A 20,066-nucleotide genomic window follows, 5' to 3' on the forward strand; every position below is an offset into this window, starting at 1 on the left:
CTGAGCATAAACATTGGTTAAGCCAGGGAAGCAGCAAGGTCACCCAAGTGACAGTGGAGCTCTCAACCATGTAAGACACACTCAGCACACCTGGGACGGTTACAGCTCCGGGGCCTTGTCTCAAGGGACTGAGGAGGCTCCCGGTGCAGGGCTGCAAAGCTGGGCCACTGGATGAGCAGCCCCTAGAATCTGGATCTGGCCCAAAGCCATCTATGTCTTCATGAGTAACACCCCCAGCAGGTAAGTGAGGCTTTCCACCCAGACCTAGAAGTATGCTTTGGGAAGAGGGGTAAGAGAAAAAGAACCGTTGCTAGCCGCCACTTCCAGCCCTCAGAGACTGCCACTACCACTCCGATGTGGCACCAGGTCTGGTCACACCAACCTCATGTCCAGATTGACTGGGGGTTCCAAATTCCAGACCAGAGCCACCGGAGCATTTAACTTGAAGCACTTTCTCTCTCTCTCTGTCCCTCTCTCTCTGTCTCTGTCTCTCTCTGTCTCTGTCTCTCTCTGTGTGCCTGTGTGTGTCTGTGTGTGTGCATGTGTACATGTGTGTGCCCAGTTGTGCACAACCCTCATGGCCACGAGCTGCCTGCTGCCTTTCTTCTTCACGCTCCCTTCCAGAACGGGACTTCCCTCTTGGCTCACTCCCCACTCTGTGCCAGTGCGCACCCATTTATGGCTAAATTGTTCTTCAGCCACTCCATTCTCCTCACCAACTTGGATTTCGCTTCCCACAGACGTCCTCCAGGATTGTTCTCAGCGGCACCCTGCAGTTAACCCTTCGGACCACACTTAATTGCAGAATTAGATTTGGGCCACGTCATATCTGTGTTATGGCCTGATCCCTTCATAGCTGTGATATGGCATGTCCCCCTTCATAGCTGTGATATGGCATGTCTCTTAGTGAAAAACTCATCAAGGTTTTTCAATTCTCCCATTACTCTTTCTCTGCACAGAGCCCAGGCCATGGCAGGCCCAGCATGAGGTCCAGGACACCTTGTGAGTGGAGTCTGGGCTCACCAGCCTTTTGCAAGATTTTGCTGCTCTTTCCAACGTTTTCTTTTTGGGACACAGTATCATGTAGTCCAGGCTAGCCTTGAACTCACAATACTCCTGCTCAACCTCCTAAATGCTGAAGTTACAGGCCTGTGTTCAACACCGAGTTGAGAAGCAAGGAGATCACGAGAAACTGGGATAGGAGTTTATCTGTTCTAGTATTAATCACCCCATAAAAGCTGTGTTTATTTGGTTGCTGGCAGGCCTTTCTTCCTGGAGGTACGAAGCTGTTATTCTTGGAGATACCATCCCAGGTCTGGGCCAGGGCACCCGCAGGAAAGAGGGTGAGCTACTGAGCTCTGGCACATGGGGACATGGCCTGGAAGGCCTGGAGTCAGCCTGCTGACTGTATCTGGACTACAGTGAAGGAGAGTTAAGTCCCCAGCCTCTAAATCGTCTACTTCTTCAGGGACACAGCTCATCCATCTATGGGCTGGCTCAAATAGCGAATGTGTGCCTACCTACTACACACAGTGAAGCAAGAACGACTCCTGTGCTCTAAACACCGGACAGGACAGGTCCAAGCTGGAGGGGCCAGGGGAACCTGGAGGAAGTTTCTAATGGTCGGATAATCTTTGGTCAAATTATCACCCCAAGAGAAACAGTCTGGCCCCAAGGAAGGGGACAACTTTGTTAGGAGAGTGAGCGGGCTGCTAGGGGGGACAACAAAAGATTCAGATATGCTGGACATGGTGGAACCTAACATGTGGATCCGTGCCTTTGCCCCATCTCTCCTTCTCTCAATCCGTCTTCTCCCCCAACCTTCCTCCCCATCTCTACCCCTGACCCCCATCTCTCTTGTTTTCTACACACACACACACACACACACACACACACACACACACACACACACAAGTCAATTTAGGAGATTCAAAATGGAGAGCTATTTTAATCTGCTGATTGACTTCAGGGGCCATAATCCCTGTTTGAAAATGCCAGGGACTGCAGTGATTTACACCGGGACAACAGTTACAGGCCTCGGCCTCACAGAGAAGGCAGAGTAGCCTGCAGCAGTTCCAAGGGCAACCGAACTACTCCGGACAAACCCATGTATAGTCACAGAAGGGGTGGGGGTCAGGCTGGGCTGGACAGCCTGGGCTCCAGAGCCAGCACGAGGCCCTGCTGACTCTCCTCCAGCCTCCACCCTACCTACCCTCAGTACCCTGAATGTCGGAGGCCCCATGGCACTAGGCACACCCTGTTGTCCCCACCTGTCCAGTCTCCTAGAATGGGTAAAGCCCAACTTGAACCTACTCTTTCTTTTTCTTTTTTTTTTTTTGTATCTTAATGATCTCAATAATATTAATATAAGCTTTATTAAAAACTTTATCATTGGAAAAATGGAAGCATCTCTGTAGATGGAAGTTTCCATTCTACTGGTTCCACAGCCAATCAGTCCCAAATAAACACACAGAGGCTTATATTAATTATCAACTGTTTGGATTATTGCTCAGGCTTATTACTAACCAGCTCAATTTTTATCTAGGTTTCAAGAAACCTCTCGAGATTCTACCGCCACAGACCTGAGCCTCCTTTGCCTTCCTGCCTCCTTCTCTGAGGAAACCCGCCGGAAACCCGCAGGAGGGCCGTGGGAAAGACTCGGCTTTTATGGTGGAACTCTGCGTTCAGACCCAGCTCAGCCACATCCCTACATGGGCAGGCCAGGCCTTCCACAGACCTCAGTCTTCTCCCTGCCAAATGGGGATGGAAAACACCCTTCTAGGTTAAGTGAGCTAAGGGTGGAAGCCTCCCAGCAGATGAAAGGGATGCTATGACCACAGAGGTTAGCAATTTACATCCAGGTTGTAAGTTGATTGAGTCCTGGTGTCTCCTTTGCCTCCCTAACTGCCCAGGGCTGTCTGAGCATAGGACTGGTCTCCTTCAGCCCCTCCCACCTGTTCTTCTCTTCAACTAACATTTCCCAACACTTCCTTTCAGCCAGCCCCCGATTCTTCCCTCCCATGCTACAACCTAAACCCAGCAAAACCTGCAGGGTTAGCTAAGATAGTCTCTAGAGCAGTGGTTTTCAGCTTTCCTAATGCTGCGGCCCCTTTAATACAGTTGCTGTGTTGTCAGGACCCCCGACCAAAAAATTATTTTCACTATTGTATAACTGTAAATTTGCTATTATGAATTGTGATTAAAATAATCTGCATGTTCTGACCGTCTTAAGTGACCCCTGTGAAAGGGTCTTTCGATACCCCCAAAGGGGTCATAGGCCACAGGTGGAGAACTACTCTCTAAAGGACACTGGCAGGGTAGGATCTGGGTTCCTTCTGCAAAGAAACTCCTGTCCTATGGGGAAGCAGACACAAGGATGGACTGAGGCTCCCAGAGACTACAGAGCTGTAGTGAGAACAGAATACAGAAATTCTACCCAGAGGTCTCTCAGGGAGGAGGCAACCTCCAAACTGAGCCTTTAGACAAGAGTGGGAACTGTCAGGAAAGTTGCTTTTGGCCAGACCTGGTGGTGCAGGCTTGTAATCTCAGCTACTTGGGAGGCCGAGGCAGGAAAATGGCAAGCTCACAGCCAGCCTGGGAGGCCCAGTGAGATCCTGTCTCAAAATGCAGAGTTCAAAGCTCCCATTCAGTGTAGACCACTCACCTTGCATGCTGGAGGCCCTGGGTCCAGCTCTCAGTCCTGAGGGGGCAGGCGGAGGAGTATTCTTAGACTGCCGAGGGAGGAGAGAGTGTTGCTCCCACTCCCCAGACAACAAGATGGTGACTTTCTCAGGAGCAGTAAGTCACTCACTCTCTGCCCTCTACCAGGCAGCAGGGACCTGGGTAAGACACTTCGGAGCAGGTGGTTGAGGCTGGACTGGATGAGCGGCCTGGGACTCAGGTTTAAGCTCTGGAATTCTACTGCCTTACAGTGTGAGGCCCAGGGGACACAAGAGCAGCAGGTTATCAGTTGTCCTCCACGTGATAGGCAGGGTTGACTGGCAGCCACTAGCCACCACCATGCACCCGCCAATCCTCACATGGCCATCTTTGAGACTTCCAAAGTCTGCACCACAGTCATGATTGCTGCCCCCCAGTACACACAGGCCAACTACCTGGTGCAGGCACCCCTGCGCTGGACCGGGACTCAGCCCAGATCTGTCTTGCTAGCTAAGGCACATAATTTCTGGCAGGTGGAAGCCCTCAGGTACAGCCAGTACATGGAGGAAGCGGGGGAGGCCAGCCAGCCCGGATGCCCTTCTTCGGTAGCTGCCACCAGGAATAGCCTGTTTGGGGCTCTCAGCGTGTCAGCATGAGTGCGGGAACACTTTTATTGACTCGAAAAACAGAAAGTTCCCAAACTGTTAGTTAACAAAAACAGCCTCCTGGTGTTTGGAGCTGCACCCTGAACCTGGGCTCCCGGCGATTATTCACGTGGCTCTCTCTACTTTCCCAGCTTTTTTTTTTTTTTTTAAACTCAAGTCAAAGTGCTCTGAAAACATCCACAATTTCTAGGCTTAGAAGGCAGAAAGGAAAACAGGAACGGGTTTTAAACCCCCTCTATGGCATTTCTCTCTGCAAGAGAGAGGGAGTAGAGACGGGGACAGAAGTGGCAAGTGTTGGCTAGACGTGTCTCCACTAGCCAGGACAGTGTGGTGATCAGCCGCTTTAACTCTTCCCAGGACCTGTCTTCCAGATGAGGAAGATGTAGAGTTCACATGTCTGCAAGCACACACTTGAAGATACATGTGCACATATATCAATCAAGCTAGGAAGACGGGCGGGCTATATTCCCCTCCATCACCAGCTCCTTGGGTGACCCTATGCAGTCTGAGGCCTCTGGCAGTCCTGACAGATGCCATGACCAGGAAGCCTATCCCGTGATGATCCAGCTCATCTTCTGATGTTCCCCTAGTAGCTCCTATGGGCTGTTTGTCCTTCCCCTCCCCATGCAAGGCCTAAGATAAGCTGAGGGGTCTAAAGCCCCCCCCCCCCACAGTGCCTCCTGCGTCCCTCTCCCATACACTTAGCATCTTTGCAGAAAGGCCCTAGGGTAAGGACGGAGCCCAGGTGCCAGGACAGCTGTCGGCCAGGATGTAGTTTGGGGCTGGGCAGACCCAGTGTGGAGAACTGGTTGTACCACCCATCTGTGAAGGACTCAACATCCCTGAATGTGAGTCTCCTCAAAGAAAGTCCGTACTTCGTATGTACGCCTTCACTGACAATGGTTACTGAAAGCAACATTAACCTCACCAGGGTAGGGTCAGGGCTGCCATTTCTGGTGGTGAAAGTTGTGTATAACTCAGAAAGCACTCGGAGGGCGGGGTTTGTGGGTCATGATCTCACTAAGCTTCACTTGCCAAAGCTGTGGCCAGGAGGGGGACACCACAGTCCATAGAAAGCCCTTAGGCTCTGTACAGCCCCCGTGACTCATGGGAACAAAGGTCAGTCCGAGCACCTGAAATCTGAAGGGTCTATCCTGAGACTAATGAAGCAGAGGGATGGTACTCACCAAGCAGCTGGACACCCCGCGTGAGGCCGTAGACATCCACCAGGGCCCAGAGCGGGTCAGCTGTTCGGACCCCATTGAAGAAAAGCATGGCGGCTGAGTCATTGATGCGGTAGAAGACGCGGCCCTTCTTGTCCACCCAGAAGGCAATGATGTTGCCCTCGTTGGCAAACTCTTCGGGCAAAGCTTTGGCCCAGAAGCCACTCTGAGACACCAGGTCAGGACAGGCGTACTTGGGCAGCGAGTCGGGGTGGATGTGGGAAGGGTCCTTGCTGGTGAAGCCAAGTCGCAGGGCCCCGCTCCAGCAACATTGCTTCTTGGTGATCTGGCCACAGGGAGTGGGGACCCTCAGCCTAGCCTCTCCCCTGTGGTCAGATGACCAAGGGGTGAGGGGTGGGTTCACTATAGACCACCCTCAGCCAACTCTTAGGAGTGTCTGGCACCCAGAAAACTCGCAATGTAACTTATTCCCACCCAACCCCCACCCCAGGGGGCCTTCCTAGAGCTTTGTGAAAGCCACTCCCATGGAGTCTTATCACCCAGGAAGGCTAGGAAAGGAGTGAGGATGAGAGAAGAAAAAAAGGAGAGGGGGCAGGCTGCCAGTAGCGGAACAGCAAGCAGGCCAAAGAAGTCAAAGGCAGGGGTCGGGGGTGCCCACCTTCAGCCTGACTTGCTCGTAGATGAGCACTGGGCGGTTACTGAAGGTGATGGCGTTGCAGAAGCTGGCTTGCCTCTTGACGGCCTTGTGACTGAGGTCCATGAGGATCTGGGAGCCCTTAGTGTGGGGATGGAAGAGCAGCGGCGTGGCCGGGAGCCCCCCGGCTGACAGCACAGGCGGACAGTGCTTCTGCTTGTGATGGCATCGGTGAGAGGTGACCGGAAAGGAGCCCCCGATGGAGTCTGCAAAGGAATAGGCCACAGCCTCAGAGAACGCAGTGGGACCAAGAACCTTGCCAGGGTCTCTTTGCGGAGGGCCGAGGAAAAAGGGCAATCGCCCACTGGCCAGCATGTCTGCCTTCTCCAGCACAGCCAGCTGTAACCGCCATCCTTCCCTCCACTGTGTTTTCCCAGCCACCACCTTCTGCTGCAATGGTTCTCAGCCTGTGGGCCGTGACCCCTTTGGGGTCACATATCAGATATTTACATTATGCTCATGACAGTAGCAAAACTACAGTTATGAAGTAGCAACAAAAATAATTTCATGGTTTGGGGTCAGCACAGCATGAGGAACTGTACTCAGGGGTCTCAGCATTAGGAAGGTCGAGAACCCACTGGGCTGCTGGGTTCTTGGCCATCCACCACCTCCATCCTCTCCTCCCCTCCAGCATCAGCTGCGATGGCCCGTAACCCTGTCCAATACAATTGGCTGCCACTCCCAGCATCTTCTCTGTCACTCCTCATCTTATATGTGACACTCATCACCTACGAAATACCAAGTTCTGTCCTTGGCACTGAACAAACATAACACACACGTGGCTTTGTCCTGAAGTCAACAGTCCTTCCCAGGACATGGACATCGACGGAAATCACCATACAAAATGACACACAGTGGTCACCACCCAGAGAGCCACCAGGAAACTTGCCTCTCAGGGGCTTGGCTGGTGAGGCAGGGCTGTGGCGGAGTTGTTGAGCATGGAGCCAGTGTCAGCTTCAGTGTCGAGGATGTTACCTTCCTCCCTCAAGGCCTTCCCTATATACCTCAGGCTTCACCCCTGCTTAACACTGCCCATGCCAATAGCACTGGGGGCACCAGACAAAAGCATGGTACTTCCTTCCTTCCTGGTAAACATCTCAGTGGGACAGAGGGCAGGACAGGCTTGGGGGCAGAGCAAGCGCTTTACAGATGTGTGGCTGGCAGCCAGGAGACAAATAGGAACAGTCAGTACTGCAGGAAAAGGTACCTGGTGGCTTCTCTGGCACTCATTGGCTGAGCGATACTTCCCTCTCTGGGAAACTGGTTGACCCGTGCCTCAGGATCAGCAGCTGGGTGGCTTCCTTACACGGCACCCTCTCTTCCCCAGCTCCCCGTGCCCCACCAGTCTTACAGGAAATGAAGCCAGCCCATCTGGTCATCTTAAGCAAAGAACCATGACAACAGAGGAAGGTGGAGGGACGTCCACCTATGACAGGGCTTCTGGGGTGTCTCAGATTTTAGTCCTTATAACACAGCAACTTACTAATGCAGCAAGATGCAGTTAGCACCCAGCACGGACCCCTCCACTCTCTCAGCGGGGGAGGAAGAGGAGGGAAACAGGGAGGGGAGAGGAATGGCACCCCTAGGGGTCCCGGAGGCCAAGCCTGTCAGGACACTTTGGTTTGTGTCACTTCACATCTCGGCTTGCTTCTCTCGAGGGCCCCAGACGCCAAGCTCCATGGCCACCACCAGCTGTGATCATGCGCTTTTCTAGAGCACATTCTGGTGTGCCAGGCCCGAGGGGTGGGGCAGCATGAGAAAGGCTGGCTCTGCTCTCTCCAGGAAAACAAGACGTTCTAGAACTGGTCAGAGGTGCAGGGATTCTGGCAGCCATCAGGCCACAAGGGCTGGAATATCTCAGGAGTCCCAGAGTTGGGTGGGCTCCCTAAGTGGACAGTAGAATTTCCAGCCACTGAAGTCCCCCATTACTTGGTCCCAGGAAGGGCTCATAAGAATTTAGACTACCTCACAGGGGGTCCCCACGCCAAGGTGGGCTGACACTCTAACCTTAACCACAACTCTCCTTCAACTGTGAAGTGAAATGGGTGGGTGGAGACAAGGCATTCCGGCAGCCTCCGTGCAGGGAGTGAGAAGCCTTTGGGTCCTCCTCTCCTGTCCACACTGTGGTTCCAAGGCTCTCAGGTCAGTCACTGAGCGACCCCCAGATGCTCTTCTCAAGGTGGCTGTGTGATCACCACACGAAGCCACCTCTTTGGTCTACTGGCCATCTTCTCCCCGTCAACCACCAGCTGAGTACCTGACCCACACCCTCCTCAACTCCTCTCACAGTCTGAGGGGAGTCCTTGAGCTCCCCACATCCCGGCTATTGATCCCACCATCCACACTAGCATTCCTGGATTCAGCCTCCTCCTGTCTGCCCTGCGGTCTCAGGCATTAGCACGTCTCTTCTAAGAGGGCCAGGACCTCCACACAAAGGCACCTGAACTGTGTGTCCTGTACACCGCTAGTGTGTAAAGTCCTCATACGGTGCCAGGACCACCACATAGAGGCCCCTGTGGGCCACACTGTGAACGGGACCCTCGAGGTGGCTAATGTGGCTGATCAGAGTGACTGCCACCCTGAGGCCCTGCTTCTGCTCTCTTCCTGACACATCTGACCTGAAAATGACCTGGGCTGTGGGGAGAGAAAGCGCCGTGAGTATTATTGGATGCATGGCTCTGACACCAACGACCCAGATGGGGCAGCTGGAGGCAGGCTCCCTTCCGTCACTTGGAGGGTCGCTGTGAGGTTAGTATTAGATGAAGAGGCAAAGCTAGGATTTGACTGTGCCCCTCCAACAGGTGTCCAGGATGCTTTACCCAACTCTGTATTCAATACCAGAGCTCATCTCCCCATGGTTCTGGGGCGGTAGGTGGAGGGAGGTGCTGACCAGGCACCTGCACCCCAGCAAAGTACGGTAGCGTGCCTGAGGACTTTGCAGCTACTCAAGCAGAACCCCCATCCTGCCACCAGTTCCCAGCCGAGGTCCAAGGCAGCCCTTTAGGGACAAGTTTAAGAGCTCATGGAGCCTCTATGCGGGCCCCTGCTGATGCTGACGAGAAGTGAGACCCCCCAGGGCCTTGTCTTCCTCGTACATGTAAGCTGCCAACACAGGCCTGACCCTCCTCTGGAGTAAAGACCCCATGGCCCCCACCAAGCTCTGAATTACTGTGGAGTCTGACGGCAGAGCTGCCAAGGTTCAGGAAGGGCATGCGAGGCAGCACTAACCCTGAGGCAGGGCCCAATAATACCACCAGACACAGACCCGCAGACGTTAGCTTACATGTGTGGTCTCTCGGTCAGAGTGCACAGATCTGAGTTTAGTCCTGGCCATCTCCAAGCCCAGTCAATCTCCCCGTGTGTGAATACCGCATGGTGCCTCAGCTTTCCTATCTGTGAAATGGGGTCACTACAGCCTTCAAGGTATCAATTGAGACAATGTAGGGACAACTCAGAAAGTGGCCACTGCTGTACGGTCATTGTGAGGTACACCACCCATGCCCTTCCCACTTCCATGACCTCTGCCCCGGCTGGTCCCACTGACCACACCCTTTCTTTCCCAACCCCACCTGAGCTTCTGCAAACCTCTCCAGTCTTCCAAGGCTCAGATGAACCCCATGGCTCTTGAGGCTACCTTGTTCTGACCCTTGGCTCTGAATACAAGTGCCGGCCTCATCTTCACCTTCTACACAGCCTGGCTCACTCTCGGGGGAGGGAGCAGGGATGGGGCCCGGGTGGAAGGGGTGGGAGGAGACGGCAGAGCAAAACCCATGAGCATTGGAAGCAGGAGGCCTTCAGTTCTCACCCCAGCCAGGCTGCGGAATCACTGTCACTTCAGGCAAGTTACTTTCTCACTCCGGACCTTGAGTTCTTTATAAAAAGAGGCTCTTGGGGCTGGAGAGATGGGTTGAGAATATTTACTGTTCTTTCAGAGGACCTGAGTTCTGCCTCAACACCCACTTTAGGCTACTCGCGGTCACCATAACTCTACCCTCAGCAGGCATCTGTGAGGCATCCCAACACACACACAGAGAGAGAGAGAGAGAGAGAGAGAGAGAGAGAGAGAGAGAGAGACAGACAGACACACAGAGAGATACACTAGTTTAAAATAAAAAAATACATCTTTTTTTTTTTTTTTAAATAGAAGCTCCTAGCTGCCTTGCTTATTTCTCCCAGCTATGGTAAGTACGTGGGGAGCACATTGATTCAAAACAATTTTCCAAATTTTAACACCTGAGTCTAACATAAAGTTTTTTTGTTTTAAACAAAAGTGACGACTATGGGAGGAAGTGTCCATTTATTTGATCTGCAAGGAGCAGAGCTCTGCAGCCTCGCCTTCTCTCCGGCGTAGCTCTGGTCTCACCGCACTGCATGCTGGGCCTGACTCAGACAGGATGGTGTGCATTCTCTGACCGGGGCTCCTTCTGCAGGAGCAAGGAGCCAGAAGGTAGGAGACAGTGATGGAGGTGCTGTCCAGCTGGGCAGAAGCAGAAGTGCTTCCTTGAAGCTCTCCATTTCCCCAGTGACCTCACCTCCACGCATGGCTCCACCCATTTCTCAGCTTCGAACCCTTCCCTCCCCTGCCCACCATGGACGGCCCTTTTCTTGCTCATCCTACAGACTTTAAGGTCTTCCGGGAGTCTCTCTGGGACCCTGATACAGACTTCTGGGGACCTATCTACCCAAGCAGAGTGTCCCTCACCACACAGGTCACCCCTAAGGCATGCATATTCCAGGGTGCTTTCCCTCGGCAATTCTGCATCCACTGGTTCTGGGCATATGTATCTTCTCAAGAGCTGAGAAAAGTCCCTCAGACGACTCTCTGCCTTCCTGTCTGCATCTACCCTTTCCCATGATGGACAGGGAGGCTCCCTGGGGGAAGGGCTGCCATCTTGTTCATTGATATTTTCCAACATTCTGCTCTGAGCACAGAATAGGTGCTCAAACGAATGATGAAAAGAACCTTCCTACCGCTGCGACCCTTTACACAGGTCCTCGTGCTGTGCTGACGCCAACCATAAAACGATTTTCGATGCTGCTTCATAACTGTAAGTCTGCTACTTAGTGGAAATACTGTGTTTTCCAATGTTCTTATGTGAACCCTATGAAAGGGTCATTCGGCCCCAAAGGGCTTGTGACCCACAGGTTGAGAGCCAAGGTGATAGTGTGTGGTTTTCATCTGAACATTTGCTTTGTGTTGTGCCCTTTCTGGTGGCCAGCGGAGACACCAGAAAATGAAGGGAGACACTTCCTCTCTTCCCAAGACCCCACACTCCATACTTGACTACAACCCTACAAGACCCTCTATCAGCTCCGCACTGCTGGGAGAAAGGAGGCGATCCCTGAGGGATGGTCCTCCTGTACCAATCTTTGCATCCTCTGTGGTTCTTACCCAGCCTGTCTCACCTTCCCAAACCCTGTGAGGTGGGTGTCTGTGGGAAGCTCCGCTATTGAACTTGGCCCAAGAGGGCCATCTTGGCCTCTGGGCCCTCTTGTTCCTTTGTGGCCCCTTCTAAAGTAGATCCCGGCTGAAGTAATGAAATCTCACTCCCTTTGGGTTGTAGAAGGACTGTCACTTCTGTCTTGGCTGTTACTGTCCTCTCTGGAATTATTCCCTCAGGGGAGGCCAGCTGCCATGCCTGTAGGGAGATGTGGGGAGGATCAAGGACTGCCAGTAATTGTGAGTAATCTTGGTGATGGCTCCCCTCCAGGTGAGCCTTGGAATGAGACAGCAGTCCCAATGAACTGACTGCAGCCTGGGAAAGGAGAACCCAGGGGCCCCAGGAAAACCACACAATTCCAGGGCGCAAAAGCAGTGAGCTGGCAAAGCGCTTGCAGTTTCAGGCTGTGGGTCTGGGGGTAGAGCAAAAGACAATACCATATTGATGGTCCTGGTTCATGGCTTTCAGAACAAGGTCACAGAGATGAGCTCTGAGCTCTGAACCTGTCATACTGCACGTGGGCTCCTCACCGCCCCTACAAGTCCGCTAACCCACTCAGCCTGTCCCCTGCCTTCCGCCCTCCCTGAGCCCATCTGGAGACCCCTCAGTCTTGTGTGCTCTTGCTGTCATGACCTAGCATGAAGAGCCATGCTAACACCCCATTATCTGCCCCCTCAAACCCTGACAATGCATATAGCGTGGCCCGAAGCTGCCTGCCGCACCAAAGGGGTACATGATGATGTGGGAGGGGAAGGGACGGCAGAATGGCCACCCCATGGACAAATTCATCTCTAAGCTGAGCGTCCTGCCCACTCTCGCTCGCTCGCTTGCTCGCTCCTTTGCTGGCGGTGACGTCCCAATCTGATGTTCCCTGCAGCCAGCAGTCACACATCTGTATCATCACCTGGGAGGGAGACCTTCTTCCTGTTCTACCTTAAGGTTCCACAAGGGGATTTCCAGATGACTCAGCCTGCTGTCACTGTCCCTACGCTCCCAGGACTATCCCAAAACCAGGTCTAAACAAGGAAGGCGTGGCTCACATGGATCCCTGCCCCACAGGATGTCACCCTCAGCTCTCCTCACATACATCCACACCCACTTTGCACACACACAGATGGTTACTGGAGAAGGAGAAAGAATTTCATGAGGGTCAGTGCCCTCTCTCGCTCTCTCTCTCTCTCTCTCTCTCTCTCTCTCTCTCTCTCTCTCTCACCAGTCTCTGCAGCCGAGATCTTTCACAGCCAGCCTCTCTCATGCTCCCACCCTACAACATGGGTGTCTATAGGAAGCACCCCTACCTAGTCCCTGGTAACCCCCCCCCACCTCCTAGACTTCGTGCCTTTCTGGGGCTCTTCCCCTCCAGTATGGGCTGGGCCCAACTACTCACTTCTAGGTGGCTGGTGGGCATGCAGAATAGTGGGCAGGAACACCTAAGGAGCATTGTCCTCGGGGCCAGCAGGACTGAAGGCGGAGAGGCAGCAGGGCCTATGCCTATGTACATTCTAGCAAGCACATGTGGACAAGAGACCCTCCATGAAACCCTCATGGATGCTCAGCCCATGCCAAGGACGCTGCTTGACGACCTCTGGATCAGCCAACTTGGTCCTTCCGCCCACTCTGTCAACAGACATTCCTGCCCCATCCAGGGGCCAGCTTAGGCACTAGTCAGCAAAAACAGAGCTTTGAGCTTTCAGCCAGGACATGCCCCTCTCCTTTTCCCCTTCTGCCTGCAGCTTTCCTGGCCTCATCACCCAGGTGCCCAGCTCACCCTCACCATCTCTTAGATCCCCGACACTTCTGTACCCACTTCAGCTCCAAACCAGGCCTGACTCCACACTCCTCTCCCTCTCCCTACAGACCACGGCCTCCGGTGCCCACTGAGGCCAAGTCGCGGACTGAATTATGTTGGGACAGCCTGTTGCTTAACCCCTTCCCCCAGCTGGAAGGCTCGGTGGCTCCACAGCCATGGGCTATAAGCGGCTAAATTTCCCCCTCCCACAGCAGCTCTGTGCTAATCTCAGGGCCCATAAGGCCATGGGAGGCTGCTGCCCCCACTGCAGCTCTCAGGATTAAGGAACTCAAGAAAGGAAAGTAAGGAGTCAATCCAGTGAGACAAGGCCACATGTCTCTTCTGAAGCACCAGCTGTGTGCCCTCAGCCAGCCATTTCCCTTTGGGGTGATGTTGTGTCCCTCTGTGATGGGTGTGGCTCTATCTCTCAGATCACTGAACCCTCGTATCTTCTGATGCTTGGGCACGTGAAGTCTGGAGACCAGGCTGAAGGTGAGCCGCCTGGATGTCACTGATACTCCTCAAACAAGGGGCCCATCCCTGACTGGCTGAACACTACAGGGAGATAAAGGAGGAAGTGAGATGAAGGGGGAAGAAAGGGAGAGGGGAGGCCTCTCGTGTCCTGCTGCCTCTCTGTGGGACTTGCCACCCTGTCCACCCCAGCAACCTGCCCTTTAGACTTAGAGCAGGCGCAGCCCCGGAAACCTGCCTAGGGAAAGAGCCTAAGCACTCAACCGCAGAAATCATTTTCCAAATGGGAATTCATCCGGTCCATCGGTTCCCTGCCAGGCTATTCCCAGAGCTGGATTCCACTTTACCAACCCAACGCACACACACCACCACCACCACCACCACCACCACCACCATCACCGGGTACACCATAAGCATGGCTGCTTATAGTAAGAACAACATAGTCTCTTCAAAATACAAAAACATCATAACCACACGGGTGCACAAATAGGGACTCAAGACCCAACTATGCCATCTGTGGACACCAAACACACAGACACACAAAACATGATGTCATGTACACACACCGCAGATAAAACCCAACACGGAAGGCAAGGTCAGCGTTTGCCACCGTCCTTCGTTCACTGTCACCCAGCAAGCCAAAATATTTGGGCTTGAAACAAACCCAAGGCTTTTCAAAATGCCGCCAAGGGGCATGTGACTGGGGACTGAAGGAAGCCATGCAGAGTAGGAACACCCGTAGGAAGCGCACAGAATCTGTGTGTCCCCCCTAATTCCTGTTCACCTTCTAAAAGGGGGCAGAGCCACAGAGCAGTCGGTGTGCAGAACGGGAAGGCATACATGGGGACAAATGCGTGAGGTCAGATGGGCAGGGTTGGCCGGATACCGCTAGGCACAGGCACGCCCTTCCACACGACCAGGGTAAGCCGAGGACAGGGGCCTGACTTGACAGGGAAGGGAAACAGGCAAATACGACACTTAATTAATCCGCATCTGTGGCCACCCAGCCTAGATACCCACCCAATTACGTTCCTGTCTCTTGTGACATGGGACACCTGAAGGAGAGGAACTCCTTCTGACCCTGGACCCAGATTGCTCCTCCGAACCCTTCTGCCTTCCTCCACTTCACGTTCACCCACATCCATGCAGTCATCCCAGGAGCCTTGTGTGAGCACCTACAGTTAGTCCTGCTGACAGAAGAAAACTGAGAGGTGCCCAGCCCCATGCCCATCACAGCGATGCTATCTACTCCAGAGCATGAGCTAGACGGCTCTTAGGGCTCCAAGGTAGTCAGAGGACAGTGGCCACGAGTCCCAAGGGCCTTTCTGTCCCTCCCAGCCCCCAAGCCTGCCCAGGTCTGACCCCAGTGGAAAATGTCAGCTGTCTCCAGACCCTCTGCCAACAGTGAGCCTGGGCCATAGGCGGGCAGGCCAGGCCTCAGTCAGCCCATTCCAAGTCTCAGGCCAAAGCCCAGGTCCCTGACACTGCCCCAGCAGGTTCCAGGTTACATACCTTCTAGGGCTTTCCACCTGCCATTTGTCCCTCCCGACCCAGGACAAAATACAGTTCCTTTTCCGAGAATCAATGACCTGCTTTTCCTGCCTCTTTATTTTTAAGTTAGTAATGACTATCCCAATGTCCAGAGCCTGGAAGAGGGCAGCCACCTGGCATCAGCCACCCCCATGGTTTCTAAGTGGCTCGTACTCTCCTTCCTGCCTGGGCCTCTCCCAGGCTTTTGATGTCCAATAGACTCAGCAGATGGGTACACACTTTCCAGTACCCTGTCTTATAGGGAGGGTCCCAGGGCATCTGTAGGGAATCTGACTCCAGACACTCTGTCAAGGAGCCCAGTTCCAGTGCCAAGGAAGGGTCCCCCTGGGTCTGCGGCCACTTTAGCCATGTTGCTTCCAAGACCACTGCACAAGAGCTGAGAAGTCCAGAAGACGGGAGTGGAAGCAAGCGGGAGCCCAGCAAACAGGATACCAAGTAGTCCGCTTCCTTCCCTGTCTTCATCCCCCTGCTTGGGGGTCTGCCAGAAATCCATTCACCTCTCCTGGAGAAGCAGGTCAGGCTCGCCTGTCACTCCACACCTGTGTGCTTAGGTGCAAGGTGGCACGGGTACACACCCACAGATAACTCCAGCACGATTCACAAGCACAGGCACATGTGCACACACACACACGGTACCCTCACATCTCTCCCCGACCACCTCCAAGACACAGAAGCTGTCTCCCCAGTTGACTAAGTGCGATTTGCCTCAGAGTCTCTGTAAGGAGTCCTATGGGGGCACCTAGGACCTCACGTTCCTCTCAACGGCTGCTCCACACCCTAGTAAGAGAACAAGGCCACTTTGCAGGGAAACTCAGATGCCCGACCTTCCAGATATCCTTATTTCTCCAACCACAGTGTCACCCACCCAAACACCCCCCCACCCCCCACCCTCGCACACACAGCCCACAAAGATTGACAAGACAGGGACGTGAGTAAAGACTCTATCCCAGTGCCTCTCCGTTTCAGCCTCCCAAGTGGTCCCCAGGATCGGGGTGGGTTGAACCCCAAACATCAACTGGGGCCTTACCGTGGAAAGTGTTCCGTGTGATCTGTCCCCCCATCTCAGGCCGCCGGCAGCTTGGCCACCTCCGTTCGGCCGGCTGGCCTCATCACGGAGCAGCCCTGGCGGCCAGCTCCCCTCCTCCTTCCCCCTGCCCTCCCCCGCGGCCAGCCGGCATGGCAGGGCCAAGCGGCCCCTTTTGCGCCCCCACGCTCCCTCTCCCTCGTGCATGCACACGCCTGCCTGCCAGCCAGCCAGCCGGCCACACACACACACCCCCTGGTTGTGCTTGCCGCCTCCCAGCTCCCACCCACTAGGAGCCTCCCCCACCCCCGTGCTGGTTCAGGCAAGGGATCTGTCATGTTTATTTACATAAGGAGGAGGAGACTGGAGGCTTCCTGAAATAGCCAAGCTCCAGAAAGTGCTGGAGATGCCCCAGCAGAACACACACCATACACAGACATACACATGGAAACATACACACACACACACACACACACACACACACACACTGTCCCATAGATATGGAGATATGCACAACACCTCCCCTGTCACCCAGGCCAACAGCCATTCAGTATTCAGGGGACATCACATGCCACTTACATGCAGATTAGGGGTAAAGCCAAGGGTGGGATCAGAGCAATATTGACTTTGCCCTGCCCCGAGGATACCGCAGTCAAGCAAGAGAGCTTCAGTGCACAGAACTCCCATCATTTCTATCTCCTCCTTCCAGACTTTCTCACAAGGATTAATTCCTTCAGTCCTCGCAGACTGACTCATGAGGTCAACATCAGTACTATTACCAACAGGTACCACCAGCATCTCCCAAAGGCCAGAAGGCCAATGAAAAGAGAGTTAACTAGAGGATAGCAGGGCTGGGGTGAACCCCAGGTGGTTTAGTGCCGGAACCCGGGCTTTCACTCCCATGCCAAGTTGTCTTTTTGACCACACACATTCACACCCTTGCGCAGCCACACAGACTTGTACAGTGTGTCTGCGTCATGCCACGTGTCTATGGACAGACACATGAGCATGTATGCACAAATATAAGTGTAGTGCAATTTCTAATTGGTCTTAATAGTAAAAACCCAGAGTCAGATATCAGGCTAAATGATGAAAGATCAGAGAAGTAAAGGAGCCAGCCACTAGAGAGACTTCTTACCTCTACCAAATCCTCAGACTGACAAGGGCAAGATCCTGTCTCCAAGAATCCTCAGACTGAATGCAATGAACTCCGGTCTCCTCTCACCTTATATTCCTCTCTCCTCCCAGCCATATCACTTCCCATCCCCACCTCCCTAGTGGTGGGATTAAAGGTGTGAGCCACGACCACCTGGCTCAGTTTTTCTTTTAGACAGATTTGATCTCATGTAGCCCAGGGTGGTTTTGAACTCATGGAGATCCATCTGCCTTTGTCTCCTGAGTGCTGGGCTTAAAGGTGTGTGCCACCTCATTCTGACCTCTATGGCTAACTAATGTGGCTAGCTCTGAACTCTGATCTTCATGCAAGTTTTATTTGTTAAAGCACAAACAAAATATCACCACACACTTGTGCACACACACACTCCTAAGTGCCACCATGGTGCCCACTTACCCATCTCCTGCCCAACACACTACATGCATCCTCCTACAGATTCACACAGCTTCTGGAGGAATCTTAGGGTGCAGAATCTGGCACCACCCTGCACCTAAGGAAAAAGGAAGCACAGACAGAGGCGGCAAGCGAGGCTGGGAAGGGAAATCCTAGCCCTAAGCAGCAAGCCCAAGCTGCCATCAAAAGGGACAAGCCATGCCCTGAGCACTTACCGTGCACAGAACAGTGTGTGAGCTGCTCTTATACCCATTTTACAGAAAAGGGGTGAGTGTTCTGAGAAACTAAGCATTTGCCTGAGGATCCCAGCATGTCACAGCAGAGCCAGGACTCCACCCTAGGTGGTCTGGGAAATGCTCTCTCTACCCATCACACTCTGTCCAGAATAAACACCTCTCCCAGGACAGGGGAGAGTTCCCATCTTCCAGGCCCTCTTATGGTTAAGGATCTAGATTCCCAAATAAAGATACACATGGGGAGTCAGGGGCTGAAGAAAAAGCTGGGAAAAACATGGGGGAAATGTAGGGGCTGCCCTGCATCCAATGGAACTCAGGTATGAGCATGTGTGAGTGCTCGAGACACTGCTGTTGCCCACACACGGCACACACACAACAGTCTGACAGAAGACAGCAGGACGGAGAACACAGAGGGACACTGGGACCTGATTGGTCTCAGCAGTTAGGAAGCTGGGCAGTTAGGCCCTGGGTGTGAGTGCCCACAGCCTCCATGGTGGTTCCCTCTGCCAGGAACTTCATTTGGATGAAACTATGGCTCTGAATTCTATGCAAGGCAGTGTGCATCCCTTCACACTGGTACATATTCACTGTGGTTGTGCACACACACACTTCCCCAGTCCCTTCCTATGAGTGGAAGTGGCTGAGGCATCTGACCATCCCATTCATGGGATCCCAGTCATAAAGGCAAACCTCATTCCAGCACCCCCCCCCTTGAAGCACATGTGTACGGGTGCATGGTGAGTATGCATGTGTGACTATGTTCACATGTGCATGGGGAGTGCCATGACTGCATGCGTGACACTGGCATCTTCCTCGCTTGTTCTCCACTTTGTCGAGACAAGATCTCTCACTTGAACCCAGAACTCGGCAAGCCACTAGTCCAGTTAGCCAGTTTGCTAGCCCGTCTCTGCCTCCCAACCTCTGGGATTCTGGGCAGCCAACAAGCCTGCCAAGCTTTTACATGGTTTCTGGGGGGCCAAACTCTGGCCCTCATGTTTGGACAACAAGCACTTTATGCACTGAGATCCCTAGCTCCCACCTGCCTTTTAATAGACCTAGCTGGGCCTTGGGCCACCGACCAATTTCTCCAATAGGGCAACCTAGTCTTCTCATGGCTCAGCATCCCAGAGACCATCTAGCCTTGCTTATCCTTTGGCTCCTGCTTTCTTCCACTGGAAATGCTCTCCCTACCTGTGCCCCATCCTGGGAAAACCTCTTCCAGGAAGCCTCCTTCCGGCTGCAGGTAGTTGGTTAAGTCCCCATTTCTGGAACTTGGAACTTGTCTCTCCTCTAAACTCTGCAGCTATGGCCCTCCTAATCCTTGTCTTATTCTTCCCAACACAGAGCGCAGGGCCTAGTGAGGGCCTAGTCTATGTGTCCCAGATTCTTCTGAGTGGAGATCAACAACCTAAGGCACCTAAACCCACAAACACTGAGCATCTGCTACCTGCCAAACACTGACCTGCACAGTAAGGGTGAGATGTGATCCCCAACAGGCAGATCCTAGCTCTCGGGGGTCAGAGAGAAACAGATGTTTCTCAATTAGCCACCTTGCAGAATATATGACCGTTTTTCTTTTTTTTAAAAAAAGGGGGGAGGGGGGCGGTTCTGAAGCCAGGGATTCAGGTTCTAGCGAGCTTGAGGCAGGTTTTCCTGAAAAGTGCCCAGAACGGGGCAAGATACGTAGATTCATGTCCATGTGCTGTGGAGGTGGGCCAGGGAAAGGCATGCTGTGGAGACTCAGCACACATGTGCAAAGGCCTGCAGGCTGTAAGGAGCTAGCA

General features: G+C 53.4%; 1 protein-coding gene across 2 annotated transcripts in view; it reads right to left on the minus strand.

The window, feature by feature from the left end:
- Positions 1-20,066, minus strand: part of Neurl1 (neuralized E3 ubiquitin protein ligase 1) — a 78,379-nt gene that overhangs the window by 14,369 nt on the left and 43,944 nt on the right. Inside the window, exons 1-3 of one of the 2 annotated variants that reach the window (XM_041661016.1) lie at positions 16,483-16,644; positions 6,168-6,409; positions 5,513-5,834 (exon numbers count right to left, since the gene is read on the minus strand). In XM_041661016.1, coding sequence (XP_041516950.1) covers positions 5,513-5,834; positions 6,168-6,409; positions 16,483-16,516 — 598 coding nt within the window. In that variant the 5' untranslated portion in view covers positions 16,517-16,644. Of the gene's footprint in view, positions 1-5,512; positions 5,835-6,167; positions 6,410-16,482; positions 16,645-20,066 lie in introns of those variants that run through there. The other variant, XM_041661015.1, reaches the window with a different exon arrangement.

This window comes from Microtus oregoni, unplaced genomic scaffold, assembly GCF_018167655.1.
Source record: "Microtus oregoni isolate MIOR12 unplaced genomic scaffold, Mior012 000012F_ref0000307, whole genome shotgun sequence".
In the NCBI taxonomy this organism is placed as follows: Eukaryota; Metazoa; Chordata; class Mammalia; order Rodentia; family Cricetidae; genus Microtus; species Microtus oregoni.